This window comes from Ursus maritimus, unplaced genomic scaffold (assembly GCF_017311325.1).
Source record: "Ursus maritimus isolate PB19 unplaced genomic scaffold, ASM1731132v1 scaffold_24, whole genome shotgun sequence".
NCBI classification, from domain to species: Eukaryota; Metazoa; Chordata; class Mammalia; order Carnivora; family Ursidae; genus Ursus; species Ursus maritimus.
The window spans coordinates 40,669,526-40,696,929 of NW_024424897.1; the positions used below are offsets into that span (position 1 = coordinate 40,669,526).

General features: G+C 47.2%; 1 protein-coding gene and 1 pseudogene across 5 annotated transcripts in view; one reads left to right on the forward strand and one right to left on the reverse strand.

Annotated features, from left to right (window-relative positions):
- Positions 1 to 27,404, reverse strand: part of LYRM9 (LYR motif containing 9) — a 64,885-nt gene that overhangs the window by 28,633 nt on the left and 8,848 nt on the right. Inside the window, exons 2-4 of one of the 5 annotated variants that reach the window (XM_040641037.1) lie at positions 23,510 to 23,653; positions 21,777 to 21,869; positions 7,232 to 8,083 (exon numbers count right to left, since the gene is read on the reverse strand). In XM_040641037.1, the coding sequence (XP_040496971.1) occupies positions 8,030 to 8,083; positions 21,777 to 21,869; positions 23,510 to 23,635 (273 nt within the window). In that variant the 5' untranslated portion in view covers positions 23,636 to 23,653 and the 3' untranslated portion in view covers positions 7,232 to 8,029. The other 4 variants (XM_040641035.1, XM_040641039.1, XM_040641038.1 and 1 more) reach the window with 4 other exon arrangements.
- Positions 8,928 to 9,652, forward strand: LOC103667239 (annotated as a pseudogene).

Sequence of the window (27,404 nt, forward strand, 5' to 3'; positions counted from 1 at the left end):
TACCCTGGCCGAACACAGGGAGTGGGCAGCAGGGTGTCACAAATATAGATTTTGGATTTGGATAAATTTGTATTTGACCCAGATTCACCATTTCCTCATTGTAAAGCTCTGGGCATTTCACCTTTCTGGAGTTGCAACGTCCTCATCTGTGAAATGAGGTAATAATTACTTGGAGGGTACTGCATTAAATAAAATGAGATGATTTGCATGATTGTAGAAGTGCAATAAATGCTATTTCCCTTCCCTTCACCTAGGGCGAGAGCGGAGACAGAGAAAGATTGTTTCGATGCTTTGCTTTGGTGGTTTTCAGAGTGTCGTCCCTGCTCAGCGGCATCTCCAGGGAACTTGTTAGGAATGCAGATTCTCAGGCCCTGCCCACACCTCCTGCCTCAGAACCTCTGGGGGTGGGGCCCAACATTCTGTTTCCAGGAATCCTCCAGACCACCCCATGTGCCCTCAAGTCTGAGAACCACTGCTGTATCTCATCGTCTCAGGCTGCCGCAGGACCCTGGAGAAAATCTGAGTAGCCGAGATCCCAAAGTTATTCACTGGAGACACCATGTGAATGTGAGTCACGGGCAGAATCATAATTACCAATGAAACAGACCTTTGTCATTTTGCAGGGGGATATAGGGGACTCTCTGCAACTGTGAGTCATACTGATGAGATGTCGAGACTCTCTGACCAGGCAGCTTCTCCGTTCAGGTTTCTCTACCCGAATCCATGCCCAATGGCGGGTGCTTTATACATCTGTTCACCGCTGGGGAGGACATGTATTCACATGTATACACACATGATAAATAACCAGGCTCAAAGTAAATGGGATACGCGTTATCAAGGAAATCCTCCTCATGCACCTGCAGGGTGTCATTCCAGGACTAGGGGACTTGGCATAACGCAGCTATGGAAGAAGAGAGACACCTGGGCCTCTGTCACACGAGCCTGCAGTAGGCTCAGTATTGTGCTCATGGAATCATAGCTCCTTGTGTCCCCGGGGAAAAGGTAGGGCTGGTTTGGGGTTGGGAGGAGCTGCTTTCCAAAAGATGGCAAATCCACGTAAAGTCACAAATACTGTCCTAGGTGGCGGGTTCTGGTCGACCGGCTCTTGGTGGGGGGCGCCCTGATGTGGAGTCTCTGCTGATTTCGGCCATGAAATCCCTCCCACTATGGAAGATTTCCCGTTACTAATAACTGAACAGCCTGCTTGCCAAGTTTCTGAGTATTTAACCGTCAGCCCTGGAAGCCCGGTGTGAGCCGGCCTCAGTACACCACTGTGACGTCCGCTGTGGGTGGGCCAAATTTTGACGTGGCAGGTGCCACAGTGTTTTATTTGTAGAGCTTGTCAGTACCTTCGGGATATTCGTGATGCATCTTGCGGGGAGGCAACTACGCGGGAGGTCGTTTTGTGATTCCTGCCCGGTTCTCAGGAGATTAAATGTGCACATTGAATTCTTTCAGTAAAAACAATTCTTATAGCTAGAATCTCATAGCACTGCACCTTTTTTGACTAGCACTTGTGAAAATAGAATCACCAATATCATACTGAGTTATTACATTGAGGAAACAGAAGGTTAATAATCATATAAAAAAGATTATAAGTAGCAATGAACTCTTTCATTGATAATCTCTTCAGAAAAAATAAGTAATTTTAGGGGCGCCTGGGTGGCTCAGTCAATGAAGCATCTGCCTTTGGCTCAGGTCATGATCTCAAGGTCCTGGGATCGAGCCCCGCATTGGGCTCCCTGCTCAGTGGGAAGCCTGCTTCTCCCTCTCCCTCTGCTCCTCTCCCCCTCCCCGCCCCCACTCATGCTCTCTCTCTCTCGCTCACTCTCTCTCTCAAATAAATAAATTAAATCTTTTTTTAAAGAAGAAAAGAAAAAGAAAAAATAAGTAATTTTATGTTTATATTATATTTAACAGTTATACAAATATTAAATAAGTAAAAAAATTTACATCATTTAAAATATTCAGGAGGTTTTATTTATTCTAGTGTTGCTATTTATTGCTGAAAAGAATTTTCACTGTATTGCCTTGTTGGCCTAAAGAAGCTTAGATGAAATGAATTAAATATTTTGAAATGAGGTTGTTGGCCGTAATTACATAAAGAATAGGATGTTTCTAGGAAGAAGATCATGGTTTTATTTTTTGCCTGTGGTGTCAGGATAAAATAATATTTTCACTACCAAATTTTTATTTTTCAATCCTAACTTATCCCTGGATTCTTCCAACCTCAGACAGTAGGATACATTGAGCACACTGGTTTGTTTGTTTGTTTGTTTTTAAAGATTGATTATTTATTTATTTGAAAGAGAGAGAGCACAAGCAGGGGGAAGGAACAGAGGGAGAAGGAGAAGCAGACTCCCTGCTGAGTAAGGAGCCTAACACGGGCTTAATCCCAGGACCCTGAGATCATGACCTGAGCCGAAGGCAGACACTTAACTGACTGAGCCACCGAAGGACCCGAGCACACTGTTTTAACGTGGGATAAATTCTAATCTTAAAAATATCTACCTGTGTAGGAGGTGCCTGGGTGGCGCCATGGGTTGAACCTCTGACCCTTGGTTTCAGCTCAGGTCATATTCTCAGGGTCCTGAGAACGAGCCCTGCATTGGGCTCTGCACACGGCCTGGAGTCTGCTTGAGATTCTCTCTCTCTCTCCCTCCGCCTCTCCTGCTCATGCTCTCTCTCTCTCTAAAAAAAAAAAAGAAAGAAAGAAAAGAAATATCTACCTGTGTATTTATAAAATTTATCTTCGATTCATTTATTGTACAGTACTTCATATTTAAGACAGTTTGCTATTGAAAAAATATAGTACTTAAAAGGGTGAGAATCCCATTTTTAAAATTTTTAAAGAAGATTTTATTTATTTATTTTGGAGAGAGGGTGTGTGTGCAAGAGCAGGGGAGGAACAGAGGGGGAAGGAGAAAAATCCCAAGCATAGTCTGTGCTGAGCAGGGAGCCTGATGCAGGACTCGATCTCATGACCCTGAGGTCATGATCTGAGCCACCCAGGTGGCCCTCATTTTTGAATTTTTACAAAGCTTAGAAATGCAGAATGTTCTTCAATCTGCCTCTGTTTGTGTCCTGTTTAATATGTATTGTCTTAATGAATTGGAAAATGTTCCTAAAAAGATGAAGAAAATAAAATCACCTGTTAGCTTTTAAAAATATCAGTAGCAGGCCTCTACCTACAGATTTCCATTGAATTAGTCTTGGGGGCACCCAGGCCTCAGAGTTCTGAAGCTCCTCCCTCCAGGTGATTCTACTGTGTAGCCAGGAATAAAACAGTTGCAAGTAATACGGGGTAACAAGCAACAAGCCTAGAGCCCATTGCCCTAGTCCCTGCGTGAGAATACATGTTATTATACTGTAATTCTAAAGTTGTTTCCTGTGTGATTGCTCCCAATAAGAGGCATTCCCCAGGGACAGGAGTGGCACCTCCTGTTAGAAATAGCAGGGTTCAGGGGCACCTGGGTGGCTCAGTCGTTGAGCGTCTGCCTTTGGCTCAGGGTGTGATCCCAGGTCCCTGGGATCAAGCCCCACATCGGGCTCCTCCGCTGGGAGCCTGCTTCTTCCTCTCCTGCTCCCTCTGCTTGTGTTCCCTCTCTCACTGGCTGTCTCTCTCTCAAATAAATAAATAAAATCTTTTAAAAAATTTTGTTTTAAAAGAACATAGCAGGGTTCTATCTATGGTATATGTTCAGGAGATGCTAAACGGGTGTCTGGTAACCAAATTTCTGTTCACGAAGACCTCCTTTGGCCACATTAGAAGGATCACAACCATCTGTAGACTTTACATGACAATGATCACAAGGAAAGGTGGGGAGAAGTAGGGAGAAGATCCTACCTGGCTATGGACACAGAGGGCTCCAGTAAGAGTAACAACTCGAAATTCCCTGCCCCTTGTTCCCTATGCTCTTGTACATCCAGAAGTTCCCTGGAGATTCTTCCTGTGTGGCCATGGTTAAATCCTCTCCTGCTGAGCCCTGGCTTCGTCACAGAGCTGTCCCAGGGCACCACCATGGCCACCAGACACCACCATCTCCTGTCATATCCAAAACTCAACAGCCCTTGAAGTACTAAAGTTGCAGGGTTTTCTGGTTCAGAGGACAAGAACCCCTCTTTGCATTATACTCCTTTGAGAGGAGGTCCCTAAACCGTCCAAGGGAAGCTGGGCAGGTGTGCAAATCTGAGAGATCATCAGAGTCCTTGCCCTCTTCTCAGATGCTTGGCAAGCACTGATCATTTTCTGTCCCCATAGTTTCGCCATTTCCAGAATGTCAAATGGAATCATTCAGTGTGCAGGCTTGAGTCTGGCGTCTTTCACTTAGCGTAAGGCATGTGACATTCATCCATGTTGTTGGGTGTATCAGGAATCCGCTCGTTTTCATTGCGAGGTGGTATTTCATTGTATGGCTGTCCCACCATTTGTCTACATATTGTTCACGTAAGGACTGTTTCGGTTGTTTCCAGTTTGGGGCAGTTACAAATAACACAGCTGTAAGCATTCACATACAGCTTTTGTGTGATCATCATTATCATTTCTGTCGGAGCGAGACTTCTGGGTCACGTGACGGATGTATGGTAATTTTATAAGGAACTGTCAAAGTGATTTCTTTTTTTTTTTTTAAAGATTTTATTTATTTATTCGACAGAGATAGAGACAGCCAGCGAGAGAGGGGAACACAAGCAGGGGGAGTGGGAGAGGAAGAAGCAGGCTCATAGCGGAGGAGCCTGATGTGGGGCTCGATCCCAGAACGCCGGGATCATGACCTGAGCCGAAGGCAGACGCTTAACCGCTGTGCCACCCAGGCGCCCCTAGGAACTGTCAAAGTGATTTCTAAGGTGGCTGTAGCATTTCTGCATTGCCACCAGCAAGGTGGAAGAGTTCCAGTTACTCTGCATTCCAGTCAGCAGTTATACTGTCAATGCTTTTTATTTTTATTTTATTTTTTGTATTATTTAATCAGGCTCCACACCCAGAGCGGAGCCCAATGTGGGTCCGAAGTCACGACCCTGAGATCAAGACCTGTGCTGAGATCAAGAGTCAGCCACTTAACTGACTGAGCCACCCAGACCCCCCTGTATTATCAATACTTTTTATTTTAGGCATTCTAAAGGATGGATAGTCCTATAACACTGCAGTTTTCTGCATTTCATTAATTACTAATGAGGCTGAGCACCTTTTCATGTGCTCATCCATATATCTTGCCATCCATCTTTTTTGCCAGTCATAGATCTTCTTTGGTGAAGCAGTTGTTTAAGTCTTTTGCCCTTTTAAAACTGTGTTGTTTGCTGTTACTGTTGAGTTTTTAAGAGATCTTTATATACAAGTCATTTATCAGTTATGCAATCTGCAATGAGTTTTCCTAAGTTTATTACTTGTCTTCCCATTTTGCTAACAGTGTCTTTTGAAGAAGTCCAACTCACAATTTTTTTCCTTTTACAGATCATACTTTTGGTGTTGTATCTAAGAAATCTTTGCCTAACTCAAAATCACAAAGATGTTCTCTTGTGATTTTTTTCTAGAAGCTTTATAGTTCTAAGTTTTGCATTTTGGTTCCTGATCCATTTTAATTTTTGTAGATAATGAGAGGTGTAGATCAAGGTCCAACTATTTGTATGTAGATGTCCATTTGGTACCATTTGTTGAAGACTCTTGTCAATTTTGATTTAACACTACAGTTTTTCCCCTTGTAAATTTCACCTTTCCCACCACATGCCAATGGGTCATTCATTCATCCATCCATCATCATTCACTTCCTCTTGCTTACTTGATTCCAACTATGCTGGTTCTCTTGCTGTACTTCTAAAGATTTTATTTATTTATTTATTTATTTATTTATTTATTTATTTATCAATCAGAATGAGAGAGAGAGACACAGTGAGCACAAGCAGGGGGAGCGGCAGAGGCAGAGGGAGAAGCAGAGTCCCTGCAGAGCAGGGAGTCTGACGTGGGACTCGACCCCAGGACCCTGGGATCATGACCTGAGCTCAAGGTAGATGCTTAACCAACCGAGCCACCCAGGCGTCCCTCTTGCTGTACTTCTAACATGCTATTATGGACCTGCCCCAAAGTCTGCCATTCCCTTTGTCTGGAAAACCCTTCCTCCAAATAGCTTTCTCTGCTCACATATTAATTTTTTTAAAAGAACTTCCTGAAGACTCTATTTTAAATGGCTCTCCCAATCCTACGACTTCTTTACCCTGCTTTATTTCTTTTCATAGCATTTATCACAATCTGACATATTATATTTTTATAGTTTATGCATTTATTGAATGTACACTCCTTCCCCCAACCACCATCAGAATGTTAAGCGCTGCGAAAGCAGGAATTTTGTCTGTTTTATTCACTAATACATTCCCAGGACCTAGAACAATTCCTGCACATAGTTGATACTTAATAGTCATCGATCTTATTGAATAAATCCAAATAAGAAATATTTACTGAGTGTCTGTTAGGTACCAGGCACAGTGCTAAGCTCTGGAGATACAATGAGGAGCGAAACAGACATGGTCCTTGCCTTCCTGGAGCTCACAGATCAGCAGGAAAGACTGACATTAATTGAATCATCGCAGAAATGAAATGGGTAATAACTTCTGAGCCTTGAAGGAGAAGTACATGGTGCTGGGGAGCTTATAACCTAGTTGTAGAGAATTAGTCATGGAGATCAGGGAAGGGTGCCCAAGAGGGAGTGGTGACTGAGCTGAGTGCTGAGGATTAAAAGTGGTTAACTAGGTGAGGAGAGGGGAGAACAGGCCTTCTAAGCATCTGGCAACCATGTACAAAGATCACGTGAGGGGAAGAAGCTTGGTATGTTTGAGAAACTAAAGAAAGGTGGATGTGCCTGAGGGTAGTGAGTCAGGAAAGGAGAGAGGAAGGCAATGAGGCTCGGCGTCATGCAAGGTGGCGGAAGGAGGTTGCTCTTTTCCTAAGGGAAGCCGTTAGAGTAGAGGTTGGCTCCACCTTTTTAACCACCCGATATACAGCAAACAGAATACACGCTCAATTAAACACGCTTGCATATTGAAAACATTCTTATAATTTGCTGATGGGAGTGTAACTTGATCCAACTTTTACATAGGACAATTTCACGATATTGGTTCAAAATTACAAAGGTATTTACCTTTTCACGCAGCAACTCCCTTCTAGGAACTTATCTTACAGATCGATTTTTCCACGTATGAAATGGCATTTATCCAGGGTTATTCATTGCAGTGTTATCTGTAATAGCGAAAGAATGGAAGCAAACCAGGTGTCTCTCAACAGGCGATCACAAAAAAGTCGTGATGCCTCCACACAGTGGACTAAAACCAACCATAAAAAAGAATAATGTGGGCTTTCATGCAATTTTTGAAAAAATTCCAAGATTTATTATTAAGTTTTAAAAAATGAAGGTTCAGGACTGAGTTTATAAATGACTAACATTTATGTGAATTAAAAAAAAAAAAAAAACAGGCCCAGGAAAAAAAATAGGTACAGCTTTTCTGTGCCCAGTATTTCTCTGGAAGGAGGTATAAGAAACTGGTATTATTGCTTGCCTCCCGGCCTGGGTGGAGGAGTGGGTTGGAGGGGGACTTTTACAGTATACTTCTTAAATTTAGAACCATGCAAATATTTTACCTATTCTAAAACTTAAAAAAAATTACATGACAATTATTTATTGATTAACTGAATTAGGAAATTAATTTATTAAATAAATGGCTTCCAATCAGTACTCCCTATACTATTAGAGGAAAAGGGTTTAGGGAGTCCTGGCCCCCACCCCACTCCCTGATTCCTGGCATGGTTCCCAAGAGGAACCCACCAACAGAGGAGTCCCTTGGGGCCTTTGGAGCAGGCAGTGGGGTGAAAATGTTTATTTCATTCAATTGACATCAGAGCCCCCCTCTTTGCCCCTGAAACCAGGGTCTTGTGGCCCCGCAGAGACACATTACTTGGGGGTTTCTCGAGCTTGTTTAATTAGGTTCTTTGCTGAAAAGGTACACCATTCGTCTCTGAAGCAGCCACTGACCTCCAGAGATACAGTCACTTCTCCACGGAAACTTTTATTGAAAAGCCCGATATGCATTCCATGCTTTCCTGCAAAAAAATAAGCATCCAAAAGTATTTGCAATATCAGGGAAAGCAACACGAAGTGGGTACGGCCAGAACGTCTTGAGCTCCCCAAGTGCCACAACCCAAAGAGCTGGTCTGTGAGTTCTGATTAAATTCCAGTGGTTGACAGCACAGGCACATGTCTCGGACCGTTCGATTTCATCACCCCGGCTTCATAAGGAAGATGAAAGGGAGACCAACGGGCTCGCCTCCAGAAGGAGTTCCCTGTTTCCCCTGTGATAATGAAGGAAAGCAGCTGTGAGCTCTGCCCTGGAGTCCCCTTGGCAAGTTAAGTCTTGGACCAGACAGGTGGATCAGGGAGGGGAAGAATCAAGGGAGAGGCAACAGTAAAGAATGAGGACAAGGTGAGTAGGGATCTTGAACTCCCAGTCTCCGTTAGTGCTGTAATGTGGTAATTTCCCTAACAGGCCTACAGAGAAAGGATTACTGTCCTTTGCCCTAGCCCATTCTACAGATGAGAAAGCTGAGGCTCAGAAAAGTGCAGTACCTTGCCTAAGGTCTCACAACTAGCAAGTACGCAGGTCAGGATATGAGCCCAGGCCTCTCTGATGCCATTCTCTTGCTCTGGGGGCAATTTTAATATATCAGAAGTACCCTCTTTTACCCTCATTTAAAATCAGAAATGAACTACCTTTAAAAACCTGTGCCATTTTGGGGGCACCTGGGTGGCTCAGTTGGTTTGTGTGTCTGACTCTTGATTTCAGCTCAGGTCATGATCTCAGGGTTGTGAGACTGAGCCCTGTGTTGGGCTCTGCACTTAGCAGGCAGTCTGCTTGAGAGTCTCTCTCCTTCTCCCTGTGCACTGCACCCTCCCCCTTGCCCGGCTCACACTGTCTCTAAAATAAATAAATCAATCTTTAAAAAAAAACCCAAAACCTGTGCCATTTTTCTTTTCAATGTTGCATCTCAAAATGATATTTGGCATCTGTAAATTAGTTCTATTCCAAAAACAAAGATGAAAAATTCTTCTTTTCCCCTTTCCTTCTCAACGTGAGCTCAATGGGGGAATCTTAAGTCCTTTTATCAGTCAGAAAGACAAAGAGGAGGCCAACAGCCTACAGAGCCACATGGCTCAGTTTTATTGTGACTACTGCGACCCGTACCTCACGCTGGACTCTCCATCTGTGAGGAAGACACACTGCAGCGGAAGGAAACACAAAGAGAATGTGCAGGACTGCTATCAGAAATGGATGCAAGAGCAGGCTCCGAGCCTGATCCACAAAACCACCGCCGCATTTCAACAAGGAAAGATCCCTCCTACTCCATTCTCTGTTCCTCCTCCCGCAGGGGCAACGATCCCACCTACCCCCCATCTCCCCGTTCCTCCCTGCCCTGGTAAGCTGCCAGCACACCCTACGGGGACCCTCCCATGATGCCAGCGATGGGCTCTCCTGCTCCTGGGATGATGCCAGTGGGATGAGATTGTCTATGGGAGGCCACTGTGCCATTGATACCTGGGCCCCAATGATAAGACCTCCCGCCTGTCCCATGATGGTACCCAGTTGGCCAGGAATGACTTGACCAGACAGATAAGGAGAGAGGGGAGCATCTTTAAATCCATTTTCTATTATTTGTTCAACTTCCCCAGGAGATCATGGTGCTGTGACTCTGGATGTTTTCTAACCGCAGGACAAGGAAGACTTGCTCTCCCTTCCTATCAGTGAAAGAATAGTTTTGGCAGGGGAGTACTGGGACGATAAAAAAAATTTTTTTCATTAGTATTGTGAAATGTAAAATAAAATTGTCAACTGTTTTAGTTAAAAAAAAAAAAAAGACAAAGAGGAAATAAGCAGGAGCCCGAGAGCAGGCAGAGCCCCTCCCCAGAGGCAGAGTCCTGCTGCTCGGGTTACTTGGGCCATTCCAAATGGCAAAAGCTTTCCACGGGGACATTTGGAGTCTGGGTGAGGATATTTTCCATGGTGGGACTTTCCATAAAGCGTATCTTTTGCCTCTTCTGAAGACCAAACCCAGAAAAAACACCTCATATTAGTAGTGTGGACTTAGGTTAGACATCAGCAAGAACTTTCTGACAATGAGTGATGGATGTTGGGTCATGAAATGGGTGAGGAAGAAAGGACAGGCTAGCAATAAATTGATTGGCAAGGTATCAGACATACAATCCAAACTCTAGATTGTGGTTGATTTGATTTGTTGATTATCCCTCACCATCTCCTGCAAACACCCTGCCGCCTGGTCTGAGTCTCATCACAGCCCTGCATCTCTTTATGCCTCTGAGCCTTTGCTCTTGTTGATCCCTCCACCTGAAATGCCCTTCCATCTCTCTGACTGTCCTAATTCTGTTTACCTGTCAATGTCTAGCTCAAGTTCCTGGATCTGAGTAAAGCTTTCTCTGAAAACTCCAGCCCATATGACTCTACCCCTCTTGGAATTCTAGATAGTCTAGAACTTAGCCATGATCATCTGCCTACAGGATAGCTGGTCCCCACAAAGTCAGGTGAGAGAGAGGGAAAAGATTATGGGCAGCCAGAAGCAGCATCTGTCACAGTTGTCCAGCCTGCCACGCCGCCCACCTGGCGACACATGTAACCCTCAGACCCTCATTTGCATTCTCCGGTCCCCTTTCCTGGGGCAAGAATGCCCTGAAAGTACACACAGTATCCGCCAACTACATCCCCCAAATTACACTCAATTATGAAGTGGATGTTCTGGTTCAGTTGTTTTTTTTTTTTTTTTAAGATTTTATTTATTTATGTGACAGAGAGACAGCCAGCGAGAGAGGGAACACAGCAGGGGGAGTGGGAGAGGAAGAAGCAGGCTCACAGCGGAGGAGCCCGACGTGGGACTCGATCCCGGTAAGCCGGGATCACGCCCTGAGCCGAAGGCAGACGCTTCAACGACTGCGCCACCCAGGCACCCCTCTGGTTCAGTTTTATGTTGGTTTGGAGCACAGCCCTGATACAGAGCTGTGTCACATGTCTTGGTCTAGCATTTGCATTCTACTGTCCACAGACCTGATACAGGCGTATCTTGGTCACCTCCATCATCTGCTGCAGTTCACACCAAAGGCAAGAGACAGATCAGCTCGGCATAGAGAGTTCTCAGTGTGATGCGCCTCCTGCCATTTCAGCTGAGCTGAAAAATCCCAACGCTGTCTGTGCCAGTCATCTGGCCCTCCTGGATTATCCCCAACCTGCCCTCCTTCAGGTCCTTCTCTGCCAGACCCTGAGAACTTGGCTCCAGAACACTCCACAAGGTATGGCCTCCGTTCTCTGGTCTTCCCAGAACCTGATTCTTGGGTTTCTCTCAAAGACTTTGGCTTGATCTTGCCTCCTGGTACTGGAAAATAGGGGTGGATTGGAATGGGTCTTTATGTAAATTCATTAATGTTTGTAAGATGCTTAGAACAACGACTGGCACAGGAAGTCCAATATAAGTGTTTGCTATTACTATCATCTTCATCCCCATTATCATAATGATCATCTACTTCCTGTTTAGTATAACACGTTCCAACCACTTAATCCAGCTTCCCAATCCCTTGGGATAAAGTCCCAAATCCATAGCATAGCTTTGGCTAGGCTCTCCTAGGTCATCTCCTATGACTTTCCCCCTTGTGATCCAAGACACCTGGACTTCCTTTAAGTTTACAGATATGCCAAGCTCTCTACACCTTGGCCCTGCTGTATTCTCCACTGAAGTGCTCTTTGTTTCCTAAGCCCATCAATTTCCCCCCACCCCCGCAAATTCATCCTTCCCTCCTCAGCTGGAATCTTACTTCTCCTTCTTCCTTCCTTGTGTCCATTCCCTACTCTACCCAACAAGATGAGGTTGAGTCTTCCTACTACATTATCCTATAGCATCCTTTGGTAATTATCCTAATGGCATATAATTACATCTCTAATGTCTCTCTTCTTACTAGACCATTAACCTCGTAAGAATAGGAGCCATATTTAAAGATGCACTGCTGTATCCTCAGTGCCCAACACAATGCTTTGAATGAGTAGGAGCTCAAAAACCTACTGAATTGCATTGAATTGAATCAAAATGGACTGAAAAATGATGATGACTTTGACTCCAGTGACAACAATGACCTTAAAGCTAAATATGCTATGATGTAGTTACTATATATGCCATGACCTATTCAAAACCAGAACCTGGAACCCAATCAATAATAAGAGCATGAAGAACAGAAGAAACAGAAAATAGAATCAATGCTTCCTTGTGCAACTGCATCTAGAACTATTGCTATCCTAAAAGAGGACAGTAATTAAAGCTGAAAGGAAGAGATGAGGGCCCAGGCATCAGGGATCAATGTCAACAAGCAAGTTACTCATCCCTGACTGGTCAACCCAGAGGGTGCTGAACTTTGTCCTGTGCGCAAGGATATTGCCTGGCACTATTGGTGATGTCATTTGAGGACTTCTGAGAATGTCCTTGTCAACCCAAACAAATCTGAAATGGCCACCAAGGGAAGTAATAACAGCTCACCTGCCTTCTCACAGGGACAGTTTGTCTGCCAGGACCCAAGGTTCAACTCACTTCCAGTCAATAAGGACCTACCCAATCCCTCTCTCTGCCCGCAACAGCTCACAGAGTAACTTCAGTTTCCACGATGAGCACTGGAGGGCTTGCCTCACAAGATCCATTAGGGTTTGATCATTCCTCCCAGTTTTCAACACTGAGAGCTTTTTACCCCCTGTGGATTAGGGGTAAGCGGCCCTCTCGACACCTCACTTAATAGAAGCGAGAACCAAATGAGATGATGATCTATGATAGCTCTTTGGAAAAGTTGAAAATTTTACATTCAAATGTCATGATTTTATTGCTGTTAATAGAGATTATTTCTTGCTCTTCCCAATTAACTTTTTCTTTCCTATTTTTAGAAAAAAAAATTGCTGCTCCCTTCTCAGGAGCATGGGAATGCTATTTAATGAGAGTTTTTTAAATGGCTGTTTATTATGAATGCCCCCCAAATTTCTTCTTTCACACACCCCTTTTGGATTAGAAATTCCTCGGGGGGCTGCATGGCATCATCTACTCCTGATGGAAGGATCTTTTTGGTCCGACTCAGTGTGGGTGATGAAATGAGTGACTGATCATCTTGACATGGACCCATGACTTCCTACAACTGCATGTCTGCCCTCTGCTTCCCTGATCTAGCCCTCTTCCCCTAACTTTTCCCTGAGTCCATCCACAGCGGTCAGGCAAGGGGTTTCAGCTCCCCATAATCTCCACCATGCTACTCTAAAACTGCCTTATGTAAACACACAGTCCATAAAAAGCAGTACGATGGTTGCCCAAATGCAGCTTCGGCCATCGCTTAGCGACTCCCTTTCCAGCCAGGCTGCTCCTCCAAGCTTGCCCACCAGGGGACTACTGAGAACACACAGCCATCACCCCCCGTGGCAGCCACCACACGGCTGAGTAATCCAGTGCAGTATGGCGAACCTGACTGACTGTTGGAATCACACAGACCCAGGGTCCATTCTGGCTCTACCATTAACATCTGTGAGAGCCTGTATCAGTCCTTCACTTCTCTGAGCCCCAGTGTCCTCATCAGCAAATGGGAACAACAATGCCTCCTCACGTGGTTGCTGCCAGAATTCGAGATAATGCATACCAAGCACCTAGCTCCATATCCAGTGCCTACTAAATATTTGTGAATATTGAAGAAGTGCAAGAAATGTTCTAGAGATGGTAGTATTCTTAGGGAGAGATCAGCGTTACCCATGGATAGAAGTCAAGAAAGGCTTTGTAAAGGAGCCTTGAAGGAGCCTTGAAAGAGAGGGGAGGTGTTTGGCAGATGGGCCGAGGGGAGGGCACACCAGGCAGGGGAATAGCATGAACAAAGGCTGGAATTGGAGCGCAAAACACTGGGCCCATTTGAGTGGGTAACATGATGCCGCTGGAGCAGAGAGGAGGGAGAGAGCCCTGGGGTAGGAGACAGGGGCCAGGAAAGAGCTGGATCAGAAGGGCCTTGCAGGGTTGCATTGTTGAGTTGTACGGGATGTAGTTTGGCCCACAACATAGCCAGATTCTTGTCAGTAAGAGCCCTGTCAGGATAAATTAATTACAGTAGCGATTGGAAAATGTAAAATGGAATATCATGTATTCAAACCCCACAATACAAGGGTCTTTGAGCTCCCGGAGATCTTTGCACCATCTGAGAAGAGGTTCCTAATCAGAGAAGACGGCAGAACAATGAGAATGTGGGGAATGTGAGTCTCCCAGTTGCCTCTCTCCACAGTGGTGCACTACTGATACTGTGAATTCCAGTACCATCTGATTCCAGAGGCTTAGTGGCAAGTCAAGGCTGAAGTCAAGTCACAAATCATAAATAACAACCTTGGAGATTCTATTCAACCCTTACTGTGTTCTTACCACACACACGGCATTGCTTTTGGCCTCGGGGGCACAAAGATGAACAAGACACAGTCAGTCTCTGCCCCCAGGAATGCAGCCTCAGGGCCCAGCCCAGACTGGTACCCACAGGCAGTGCTCACATATGGGCACAGGTTGACTGAGGCTGGGCAGGGCCCCGGAAAACCCTAAGGTGGGTAACTATACTTTGGAGGAAGAGAGGAGCATGGGCCCCCAGAGACTCTTCTCCGCTACCCCGATGCCTGAAGGGTTTTCCTCTGTTATTATGTCAGACCTGTGCTTTGTCTTATCTATTCTGGGTGGCTGACTTTTAAATAAACATGCAGGTTTTTTCATGTAGGCAAATTTTACAAATTCAGAACTAGAAGGAGGAAAAAATTACCCACAACTTCACTACCGCTATTCACATGTTGGTGACTCTCTCCAGTTTGCTTTTCCCGACACAGACAAGTTTGTCTGACGACTTCTTTGTGAAATGAACACAGTGTACATGCAACCTGTGTACTACTTTTTCTTGGGAGCATCATATCATAGGCATTTTTCTTTTCATTAAAAATTATTTTGGGGCGCCTGGCTGGCTCAGTCGGTAGAGCATGCGACTCTTGATCTCAGGGTCGTGAGTTCAAGCCCCACGTTGGGTGTAGCGCTTACTTTGAAAATATATTTTTTTAAAATTATCATCCCTTTAAGAGCCTTATGACATTGATCACGTGGCTACGTCGGAGACCACTTGGACACGCTCCTGGTTTCTCTCCTCAGTTTTCTCTTCGCAGTTATGATGGGNGGATGTAGGGAAATGTTAAAATGGGTTTGTTCTGCCTGATCAGTGAAATAATACGCAGAGAAGTCAGTCTGCAAGCTCCAACTCACCCCAACCACCAGTGCAGGGAGACCACATGCAATGAACAAGCACAGAAGCTACATTTATTGAGCGCTAGCTGTGTACCAGGCTCTAGCTAAGCATGTTGCACAGAGCGTCCCATTGGATCCTCACAACTATACTGGGAGACAGCTGTGATTTTCATCTCTCTTACACAAATGGCAAAATTGAGGCTTAGTGAGGTTAGGTAACTTCCCCCAAAGTCACATAATTATTAGCCCATCCACTACGATATCAAGCCTCTTTATCTGGGTTGTGGTGGCCATACCCAAGGCAGAGAGACACCTCAGTTCAGTGCTTCCAGCCACCGAACACACCAAGAAGACTCCAGGGCTCTGCAGCCCTTTCCATTCCCTGGCAGACATAAAAAGAGATAACATCAGTAGGCAACCAGAATAATGGGTCGAGGTTGTTTCAGGCAGAGGTGACAAGCTGAGGGCACTCCAGCTAAAAACTCAGTTAAACTATTTGTAATGCAGAGTCACATCATTTCCCCCAGTCCTTCTGTGCCTCTGAGGCTTCTAAGAGGGATGAGAATAAAATATTTTTCAAGTAGAACTTAATAGAGATTGGTTATCATCTCTTCACGCCTTTGGAAGAACAGCCTTCAGCCTCTAGAAAGGACTTAACTTGGGACATGTACATTCTTGAGATGTGACCTTGGACAAATATTTTAGCCTCTCTTCGCTTAGTTCTCTGAAGAATGGTGAGAGTCACCTCACAGGATTACAAGCTGAGGGCAGGGGGGGGTGAAGAAGGCGTCAGGAGAAGCCCAGTAGAAAAGTTCAACTTCAGACACCACTGAAGGGAAAAGACAATTGTTCCATTCAACTAAGACTAAAGAAGGTGAGAATTTTCTAGAAATTGGTGACGGTTTAAGTGGTACCCTCCAGATACATTGAGATTTATTTGGTTTTCTCCTGGCATTTGATTTCTTCTTGGCAGTTTTATCGAGATATAATTCACATACCGTACAATTCACACATTTAAACTGTACAATTCAGTGGTTTATTTTTGTTTCTGTTTTAAGTAGGCTCCATAACCAGCATGGAGCCCAACACGGGGCTTGAACTCACAACCCTGAGACCAAGACCTGAACTGAAATCAAGAGTCGCACATTTAACCAACTGATCCACCCAGGCGCCCCCAATTCAGTCATTTTTAATGTATTCACAGATTATACAACCATCACCCCAATCTAATTTTAAACCGAAATGAAAACTAGTTTTCATCACTCCAAGAAGAAAGAAACCTGTACCAATTAGCAGTCACTCCCATTCCTGCCAACAGTTGCCCCTCTCAGCCCTGGGCTAATCTGCTTCCTGTCCAGAGACTCTCCTGTTATGGATATTTCATACAAAAGAAATCGTACAATATATCCTTGTCTTTTGTGACTGGCTTCTTATACTTAGCATAGTGTTTTCAAGGTTCATCCATTTTGCAGGGTGTATCAATATTTCATGTTTTTTATTACCAAATACTATTCTACTGGATGACAATGCTGAATTTTATTCATTCATCCATTCATCAGGTGATGGACATTGGGTGGTTTGGGTTTTTTTTTACATTTCTTTTTTTTAGCTATCACGAATAAAGCCGTGAACATTTGTGTACAAGTTTTTTTGTGAACATATGTCATTCTCCTTGGGTGTACACACAGAATTGCTAGGTCATATGGTAACTCTATGTTTAACATTTTGAGAAACTTCCAAACTGTCTTCCAAAGCAGCTGCGCCATTTTACGTTCCCACCAGCAGTGTCTGAGGGTTGCAATTTCCTCAGGCAGGCGTTTCTGACATAGCCAAGTGTGCAAGGGAAAGACATAGCCTCCTGAGCCAGAGAGAGCATGAAATCCACACGAGCAGCCAAGATGAAGAAAAGGATGAGAGTGTTCATCACCTCACGCCTGGGGGCTGGAAGCTGAGGCTGACCTAGCAAGTTGGCCCCTTGGCCAATTCCTCTTATCTCTCCAATTCAAGAATTTTAAAGATTTATGGTAATAGGAAGGTGACGATGTCAGAAAAAAACATGTTTTCAAAGTGATTCACCATTTTCCAGCCAGACTTGTTAGCAACAAATGTTATGCATGTGTGTGTAAATGCGGCCTAATGTCTATAAATAGGAAAATTTAAGGGAAAAAAACTTTTTCCCTGAAAAGGGTATGAAAGAGACTTCTAGATTCCTAGGGGTCATCATGGGTGCCTAAAACTAAATCTCTCCATACATTTCCAGAAGCCGTACAGATCAGTAGGGGGAGCAAATTAAACCACCCATAATCTCACCAAGATGGCGACATAGATGGAATTTTTGACGCATAAGAGGCACTCAGTGTCTGTTGAATTAATGAATTAGTGAATCCATGAATGAATGTCAACACTACAGAAGAAATGAAACTATGAAGGATGATTAACATGAGAGAGGACAGATCCAACCAGTTTGCCAGTCATTATTTCAACAACAAAAAAATGGTGTTCTGGGAATAAAGCAGTTTATTTAGCTCACACCTCAAATAATTGTGTGCTTTTCCTCCAGACAACTGTCCTACTCATGTGTGTAGTACAAGTGCTTCATGTGTGCTTTTCAGCTCATCGCACAGAATATTTTTACACTCAAGGGTTGAGATTGAGCAAAAGTCATCAGTTTGCTGTTCCATCAGGGACACTCATGAGGAAGCTGGGGACAATAGTCCCTATCCTGAGTCCTGCTGAGCTACCAGCAGAGTGAATGTTCACAGGGTGGGAAAGACGAAGTCTTCGTATTATTATGAAAGTAGTTTTGATTTTGAGGATCCCATGAGAGGGTTTGGGGGATTTCCAGGCGGCAGGGACCACACTTGAAAATCACTGCTCTAGATATAATCTCGATGAAGCAGAATGCAAGGAGGATTTTCACCTCCTTCTTGATTCCATGTCTTTCTTAATTTGGCCTAAGATTACATTCATGTTTCAAGGAGCCAGTCTCATCTGATTGGTTTGCATTCAGCAGCTAACATGAAAAGAATCTTGGAAGATGTGATGCTAGGGGGAGCAAGGAACATCTTCATAGAAATAATGCCTAAGCTCAGTCTTGACAGAGAAAAGATGTTTTTTAGGTGAATAGGGTAAGCTAAGAAGGGCACTGCAGACAGGAGGGAAGCTTGGGCAAATACACAGGGAATGAACAGGCTGGAGTGCTGGGAGAGTGTTTCCTCCATCTGCGCTTCCCAGGTGTGTGCCCTCCGATGACCTTGCTCAGCAGGTGAAGAGCAGCCAACACCTTGCTAACCGACCCCTCCCCCACCCAGGCCCACCCCTCGCCAGTGGTGGGCACCCACCATCTGCCACCCGGGTAAGTTGGCACAACAGGATCAAGCAGCAACCAGTGAACTGAAGGTCACGGGACACCCCCATGGAGCCGGCTAAGGGCAAGGGACACGAACTCTTTCCCAAACCCTGGCCAGCCTTCACTCACACCGCTTGGGCCGGTGAAATGCCCGGGATACAACCAAACCCACTCCTGTGATCAAGACACCCCGCTGCTGACCAAGGATGGGCCCCCCTGGTTTCAGAAGGGCTGAACCACAGAGAGTGGGGCTGGTTCGGCTGTGGCCCTGGCCGGAGACCCCTCCGCTTCCCCCACCCTGGTGGGGCAGATCTGCCCATATCAACTGTTGTCTGGTGATGGGACCAGCGTCTAGTCATCCCCTCTGAACAACAATCCCCTCCCGGGCAGCTTTCTACAGGCCTGTCTCTAAGTCCCCAATACCTAGTACGACAGCACACAGTAGAGAACAGCATGTGTTTGGGGAATGAGTGAGCATAGCATTCAAGACACCAGAGCTTTCAGAAATTGATATATTTACTTCATTCTTTGCTGATCAGTCAAGTGCATACAGATGGCCCTGAGTCACTGTAAGTCCTGTAATTCATTGCAGGTCACGAACCTGCTGGCGCATCCCTCTGGCTAAGAGTCCTGGGGGATACTCAAGCCCAGCGTGGCTTTCTGCTTCTGGCCACTCCCCCTGCTCTGGCCAGTGCCCCCCACCCCAGTCCTTCCCGGCTGCTTTCCCTCCCTCTGCTGCGCCCCTTTCCCTCCCAAATCTGTAGTGTGCGATGATTCAGACAGACCTCGCTTAGTAGCTTGGTGACCTTGACAAGGGGTTCAACCTGTCCATGCTTCCATCTCCCATCTGCAAAGCAGGGCTCCCTCACTGCGGTAACCGGCCACGGCCAGAAGCACCTGGCATGCATTAGGTCTCGTGCTCCTCGCTGCAGCATTGGCGGGGAGATGGGGAAACCAAGGCTGAAATAGGCCAGGTTAAGTTCCCCCAAGAGCAATCTGTATGGAATTGGGATGCGACCCAGTCTGTCCCTCCACGGGTTTCAGGCTCACCAGAGCCCACAGGTGTGCTTGCTCCCCACCTCCCTCCTTGCCTCCCTGCCTCTATTCTTCCTTCCAAGACGGTGCAGAGCAGGGCAGGGCCAGCAGGACAGATGGCAGGTTCACAGAGGCCTGCACGCTTCGGCGCCCACTGTAGCTGCTCCGCCCTTCCTCCTTGTTCCATGCGGGGTGCACTTCACCACTTCAGGGACGCTAGACACCCCGTGAAGGTGAGGACCAGGACTCCACGGGAGGACAGTGCCGGCAGGAGCGGCTGCTTGGTGGAGTGCTGGGCGTGGTGGGGCCATGAGGGTTCAGGGACAACAAGCAGGCAGGACAGGCCCACACACCACCCGGGCGCGATGAGGAGTGTGCCAGAGAGCCATGTGGAGCGCTGCGGGCGGGGAGGAAGGAGCGGTGGAGGATGGCCTCCTCGGGGGACGTTTACTCACACCACCACGTACCATGTCCTGCATGAAGCCCTTCGACTTCTTCATATAATCTTCACAAAGGAGGAGGCTGAGCTCAAGGACAACACCCTTGAAAAGCCGCAGAACTGAGATTCAAATCTAGACCTGATTGGTTCAAAAACCCACGCCCTGTCCTCTCTGGACAGCCTGAGGGGATGCCCACGCTGGGTCTCAAAGGACAACATCCAGAATACATGCGGCACCTTCAGAGCAAAGTGACAAAACATATTCTCCCCAAATCTCTCACGGCAATGGCCAGAAAAGCAAACGTGAAGGATGCTGGGGACACACACGGGGCAAGAAGAGCCAGCTGAGCCAATGTCAGCTCTCCTACCCGATTTCCTGCTCTCAGTCAACAAGGCCGGCGGATATTCCAAAATGGCTGCTGTTGCTGAGTTCCAGAAGCGAGGTCTCTCAACTTCCGTATCTGCACGACAGCTTTGTTCTCTAGGCCCTAGTGTCTCAGTTCTGTTTCTTATACTGTAAGGCAGAGAGATCATCAGAAGTGAGTGAGGGAAGCCAATGGGGGAGGGAGGCCCTAGGAAATCCTGAGAACCATGTTCTTCTGGGCCTCAGCTGCCTCCTGCGGGGGCTCCTCGGAGGTGGCAGGGCAGGCACCAGACAGTCAAATCTCTCTAGTTGGCACCAGGACCGCCTTTCTTCGTTAATGGAAAAGGAAGCTGACGGGGTAGAAAGGCGCACATAAGACAGACGCGGGAACGTCAGAAGGGAACGCGGGACATGCCCATCCTGTTCTTTAAGCTGAGTCTTGGTTCAAAGAAAAAAAAAATCTCAGATAGAAGAAGACCCTCAGAAGCCATCGAGGCCAATCACTGAGTTTTAGAAATGAACCCCAGCCCCCACAGCTGGAGATTCTGATTTAGAAGGATACGGGGGTGAGACCTGCTCCCCCCAGCTCTCTAGGTTGTTCCATCCATGTCCACCAAGTTAGTCTGTCTTCCTGACTCCCTCCCTTCCTCTATCAAAATAGATCCGCGGGGCGCCTGGGTGGCACAGCGGTTGGGCGTCTGCCTTCGGCTCAGAGCGTGATCCCGGCGTTATGGGATCGAGCCCCACATCAGGCTCCTCCGCTATGAGCCTGCTTCTTCCTCTCCCACTCCCCCTGCTTGTGTTCCCTCTCTCGCTGGCTGTCTCTATCTCTGTCGAATAAATAAATAAAATCTTTAAAAAAAAAATAGATCCGTGAATGTTTCCTCAATAACCCTACCTCAGTATGAACACCCGTGGAGACAGGGAGCTCACAGCTTTCCCGTCTAAGGCATAGCAAGGCTGCTGCTAGTTCTGGCATTATTGCTTCCAAGAAGACCTTTCTCTTCCTTCTTTCTGCTACCCCATCTCAGTTTACTCAGCACTGTTGGCCTTTAGGGACTGAGGACTCCCTACCCCTTGCAGAAAACAGATGCAACCAGAAAGGCATCTGCCACCACCTCTGGGCTTCTGGAGGAAGGGAGCAGCTGGCTGGGGGTGTAGGGTGCCTCTGCAGCGCTGATCGGGCTCAACTGTGGGGCAGGGGCGACCCCTGGTGGCCACGGAGATTACCGCTGTCAACCCCCCAGCTGGCAGGGGGAGCCGGGAGCCAAGCACTTACTTTGTTCATGATCCAGTCTGCATCTTCAATGGCTCTTTGAATAATCTGCTGGATTCTCTCGGGATTGTCTTCATCTGAATGAACCCAGAAACTCTGGAAGTTCAAGCATAAAAAAACATGACAACGCGAAATGCACGGGACCAGCATCTTCAGAGTACCAGGCACGCTGTGGCCACTTTCCACTCAGCATGGCTCTTAGCCCTCCAGAGACATTAGGATGATCCCACCTACACATGAGGAAACAGAGGCTCGGATGCCCTAACCGGCCACCAGTGCATGGCGCCAGCATTCAAATCCCGGTCCATTCTAACTACACAGCCTGTCCTCCTGCCAGCAGAGCAGCTGCAAACGGAAGACTGGCCCCCAAGTTACCCCAGAAGATGCTGGGCCCGAAGGTTATCAGGCAGCAGGGGCCCAAGGAAACTTCCATCTCTCGGTTTCATTTGCTCCTCCCAGGGAGCTGCCTGCACCAGGCTGCACGATAGGGAGGAACAGGGCCTCCCCGGGCCCATGCTGGAAGGCCAAGCAGAGGGGGGGCCAGGGAGGGGGGCCTGGAAACTCCAGCCAGGCCCGGTGCAGAGCAACGCAGGGCTGCCATTTGCTTTCAACCAGATGTTTGCCCTTGAGAAGGAACGTGAGATTCAGGCTCACTGGTGTGGCACTCAGGGCCCTTCACAAGGGTACCTGGTCCCTCCTCTGCCCAGTCACTCTCGACCCCACAGGCCCTCCTGTCTTTAGGAGCACCTCAAGTGCTCACTCGGAAGTGCTCCCTGACGCCCTCAGACAGCTAGCTGCTCCCTCCTCCATGTTTTCACAGCCTGTCTGTTGCTACCTCTATTTTCTTTCTTTCTTTTTTTTTTTTTTACTTTCCACATTACATTCGTATTCATTTTAGTTATTTATTTTTTATTTGGAAATAATTGCTAACCTACAGAAAAGCTGCAAGAAGATAAACAAATGCCCTACCAGAATCACCAGTGGTAAACATCTCACCACATTTGCTTTCTCATTCTCTCTTTATATGGGTTTGTACTCAATTTTCTGGGAGCATTGAGAAGTTGCAGACATCGTGCCCTTGACCCCTAAATGCTTCAGTGTGTTTTAATGAGGAGGTTACATAACCACCGTAGTCAAATTCAGGAAATTCCACATTGATATAACACTATCATCTCATCTAAGCCCATATTCCAATTTCATGAAGGTCTCCATTAATGTCCTTTTTAATCATTGTTTTTTCTGGTCCAGAATCCAATCCACTTATTACATTTAGCGGTCACATCTCTCTAGTCCTCCTGAAAGCAGAGCAGGTCTGCCCTTCTCTGTGCTTCACGACACTGTCATATTGGGTAAGCCGAGGCCAGCTGTGTGCGAGACGGTCCCTCCGTCTGCATTTACCTGAGGTTTTCTCACGAGTAAATTCAGGCTGTGCATTTTTGGCAGGAGTGCCTGTCAGAATGATGCGATGTCCCATACTCTGTGGTATTTATCCGTTCAGCTGCCCTGGCATACTTGAGCCCTGGCACAGAGCTGATGTGCTGGATGACACATCTTCTGTTTTCTGAGCAGAAATCCGAGAGAGGAGCTGAGCTGTGGGTTTTGGTGGCTCTTACCAGACTGCCGCCCTCCCCTCCACCAGCCCCCGAAGGACCATCCCTGTCCCCTGCCCCCAACGGTGAGACAGGCCCCCTATTACGGGAAGCCCCGATCCCGAGTGCAGCGCCCGCTGCTCCCACCTGCCTGACAGCGTGCTTGTAGTGTTCCTGGACGCCCTTGGTCGGCAGCTGCCGGCAGCAACGCAGCAGGTATCGGTAGAGCTGCAGCGGCGTCCGGACCAGCTCCGCCCCTGGTAGCGGGGCCATCCGCGAGACCCTCTGTCCCTGCAAAACACACAGCATTACTTCTAAGGCATCGAGCCAATCCCTGGCCCTGAGCCCCACGTTCCACGGCTCTGTGAGCAGGTCTGACACAACGTGGAGGCCAGGTCCCCTTCGTGCCACACTGCACAGAACCTGGACCCTGAGCTCGGGTGTGGCATTCAGTCCTGCCGAAGTCTCAGGCCAGAGCAGGTCTGCCAGGACCAAAAGCAAGACTGCACAGCCTCCTCCTGGTGCCGTCTTTCTGGAAGCCAACGTGCAGTGGTGGGTGAGGAGGTGTCACGGATGGGCAGAGTACGGGAGATGAGCAGGAAGGCCCTGCACTGGAAGACTGAGAAACCGGCTGACTGCAGGCAACAGAGGCAAGAATGGCCAGAGGTCTGAGCCTCGCCACTCCCAAGTATCATCTTGGACCAGTAGCACTGACATCAACGGAGAGCTTGTTAGAAATAGACTCTCGCCCCAGACCTGCGAGAGAGAACCTGCATTTTAACCAGATGCCCCACAGGCTCCTGCCTGGAGCTCCACCACAGCGTCTTGCCTCGTGTCCCTGCCTTTAGCCTGTTACTCTCCAGTCTCCTCCGTGCTGATGCCAGAATGCACTGGAACCAGTGGCCTGGGCTCATCGCCCAAACCAGCAAGTACCTCACCCCTTGGTCCCTTCGCACAAGCAGCCCCTTTAGCATCAAGGGGATGATGCTCCTTCTCTTCTCCACCAGGAGAGGAACTCACGTTCATCCTTCCAGGTTCAGCTCCGTGTCACTTCCTCTGGGAAGCCCTTCCTGACTGTCCCACCCTGAGGGGCTGCAGTGCCCTGTTCTGGAGCCGTTACAGTGCTTCCCACACTGCTGAGGATTCATCTGCTGCCAGGCCTGTGGAGCCTGGCCCAGGCCCCGGGGCTTCGTGCCCTGTTTGCTGAACTGGACTGAATGGAATCTGTTATCTACTCTGGACAGATCTCCCCTCTCTGACAGAGAAGCTCACAATGTTCCAAACGAAGGAGCTAAAAGACCAAGATTAAGTGATTGGCCTTAGTTTTAAAGTAACATAAAAAGAAGACAGACAACTCCCTCCCCCTCAAAAAAAAAAAAAAAAAGAGAGAGAGAATCAGAATACTAAATCTATCAGAGGTTCTTAAACTAAGAAAGGAAATTCATTAAGTAGCCGGTTTCAGAGGCTCCTTCATTCCATTACCAGCATATTATCTTCCTGGCAACAATAACTGCCTGTCTCCACAGCTAAGTGTGCCAATGCCTCCTGGTACTCTGGGCTCCCGCCATGGTACCGGGGCGGGCAGGTGGCAGTCGGCCCCACAACCCTCTTCCCTTCCGCGAACAGCCCAGGATGTGCGACTGGTGATCCACCTCTCCCCAGGCCTCGGCCCACGGGTCAGGGTGGGACGCGGCTGCAGGTCTGACCAATAGAGCCCCACATCCACGTGGTCGTAGGGCTTGGGTCACAGATGAGCACGTGATGGAAGCTGGCCCAATCAGAACACGCCACTCCAGGTCTGACCTATCAGAGCCTTGCATCCATGTGGTCACAGGGATTGGGTCACAGATGGGCACGTGATGGAAGCTGGCCCAATCAGAACGCATTCACCACCTCTGCAGGGGGGACCGGGAAGGCCTCAGTTCTTTCCCTCTACACTTGCTGCTGAGGGGATTTGCTCCTCTCTCAACGGCGCCATCTTGCCTCCTCTGGAAGTCTGAGACTGAAGCCACACAGCAGCAGGCAGAGCTGTGAGTGTGAGGGAAGGAAGTCTGAAGAATTCGTTTGAACCATACAACCGTCCGCCTGAAGGCAGACCCACCTCTAGACTTTTTAATGACCTGCCCCAATTAATGCCCTTTAACAAAGCAGCTTGGGTTTGTTATTTTGTCACTTGCAACCCAAAGAGCCCTAACTGATGGACAGATCTTGACCACGCAAATTCTGCTTCCACGATGAGGTCTGATGGTTCCAGTTCTAAGGAAGAGTGCAAACAGGGCAAGGCCCTAAGGTTCTCCTGCCACGAATATCACCTGCCAGTCTGACTAGCTGTACTAAAGCCCCCCACCCCCCGCCAAAAAAAGGGGAACCCCATACGATGGGGGCAAAGACCTTCAAGGGCCACCACAGAGGACATACCACCAAAGTCCCCACCTGATGGGCAGACTCCACTGGCAGGCTTCCCCAAACTATATAAAGTGCTAATCAAATATTGTAAAATGCTAGTCGTGTAACAGATGGTTACCATCTGCAGTCTTCAAAATTAACATTTGGAAAGAGCACAACTTTGTTTCAGTAGATAAAAACCCAAGCAATACTTAGAAACCAACCCAGCAAGTATGGGCGGGTGATTATTTTCAGCTCAATTATAATACTTAGTCATTCTCAGTAATAAGTAGCAGAGAATGTATGTGTGGGTCCACTCAGAAGAGTTAAACTAAAAAAAATGTTTTAATTTAATTTAAAGTGTGGGTTTGCAATTAAGGGGCAGTGGACTTCACAGCATCGTTGCTAAAACTGTAGTCAAACTCTGCTGTCCCTAACCACTGCTTGGCGTAGCCTGCTCTTTGTACCTGACCTTAGCCTCTCCTGGGCTCCCTGCTCCTGTGAAGGCACCTCTGTCTTCTCAGGCAACCAAACCAAAACCATCAGCAAGCCAACCTAGACTCCTCTTCCTGCCTCAATCCCATGCCACTGTCTCTAAGTCCTATCCAATTCTACCTCTGAATGCCCCCTCGTATCTGTCCCCTCCTCTCTATTCCCACTGCACATCCTTGCTTCAGGCTCTTATCAGAGCTCCCGTGGACAACAGCCACAATTCCCAGCGCGGCTCCCTATCTTCTAATCTATTCACCACTCCACAGAATCTTTCCGAAACCTAAATCTCAGCATGGCATGTTCCTGCCTAAAACCCCAGATCTGATATCCACCCCTACCCCTGTCACTCATGACAACTTCCCCCGAATGTAGGAAAACTGTGAAATTATTTTAAGCAGTCTATGGGCCAACATCTTTTTATCGTAATGATTTTACATTTATTTTCATGTGTAATGAAAAAAAAATCCCGTAATTTCATAGGTATTGTGGCTTAAACAGTTTTAGAAAGGAATTGGCATAAAATTGATATTTTTAAATGTATCAAGCAAAGAAGAATGCAGCTGAGATGTGGACATGACAAAAATCATGAAAGTGGTACTGACGTTTGGAAAGCACTGGCCTATGGAACAAACTCCACCCTCCTTCCTCCAGGGCCCCTGCCCTGCCCACCCCCCATCCCGTCTCCCACCACTCACCGCAGAGTTCAGGCAAACTGAGCTCTGAGTGGTGCACTCCATGACAGTCTATGTCATGTTCACCTGTTACGGTCTCTGCACCATGACAGAATGCCTGGCATATAGTAGATGCATTAGGGTTCCCCAGAGACACAGAACCAATAGAATACACAGAGGGAATATATATATATGTGTGTTATATTCATATAGGTACGTTACTTATGAGGAATTGGCTCATGTGATTATTGAGGCTAGCAAGTTTGAAATCTCACAGAGCAGATGTCCCAGTTTGAGTCAGTGTCACACCAGGAAGAGCCCATGTCCCAGCCTGAAGGCCATCAGCCAGGAGAATCCTCTCTCACTCGGGGGAGGGTCAGTCTGTTGTTCTATTCAGGACTTCAAGTGCTCGGATGAGGCCCACCCACATTAAGGAGGGCAATCTGCTTTACTCAGTCTCCTGATTTAAACTTTAATCTCATCCGGGGGCACCT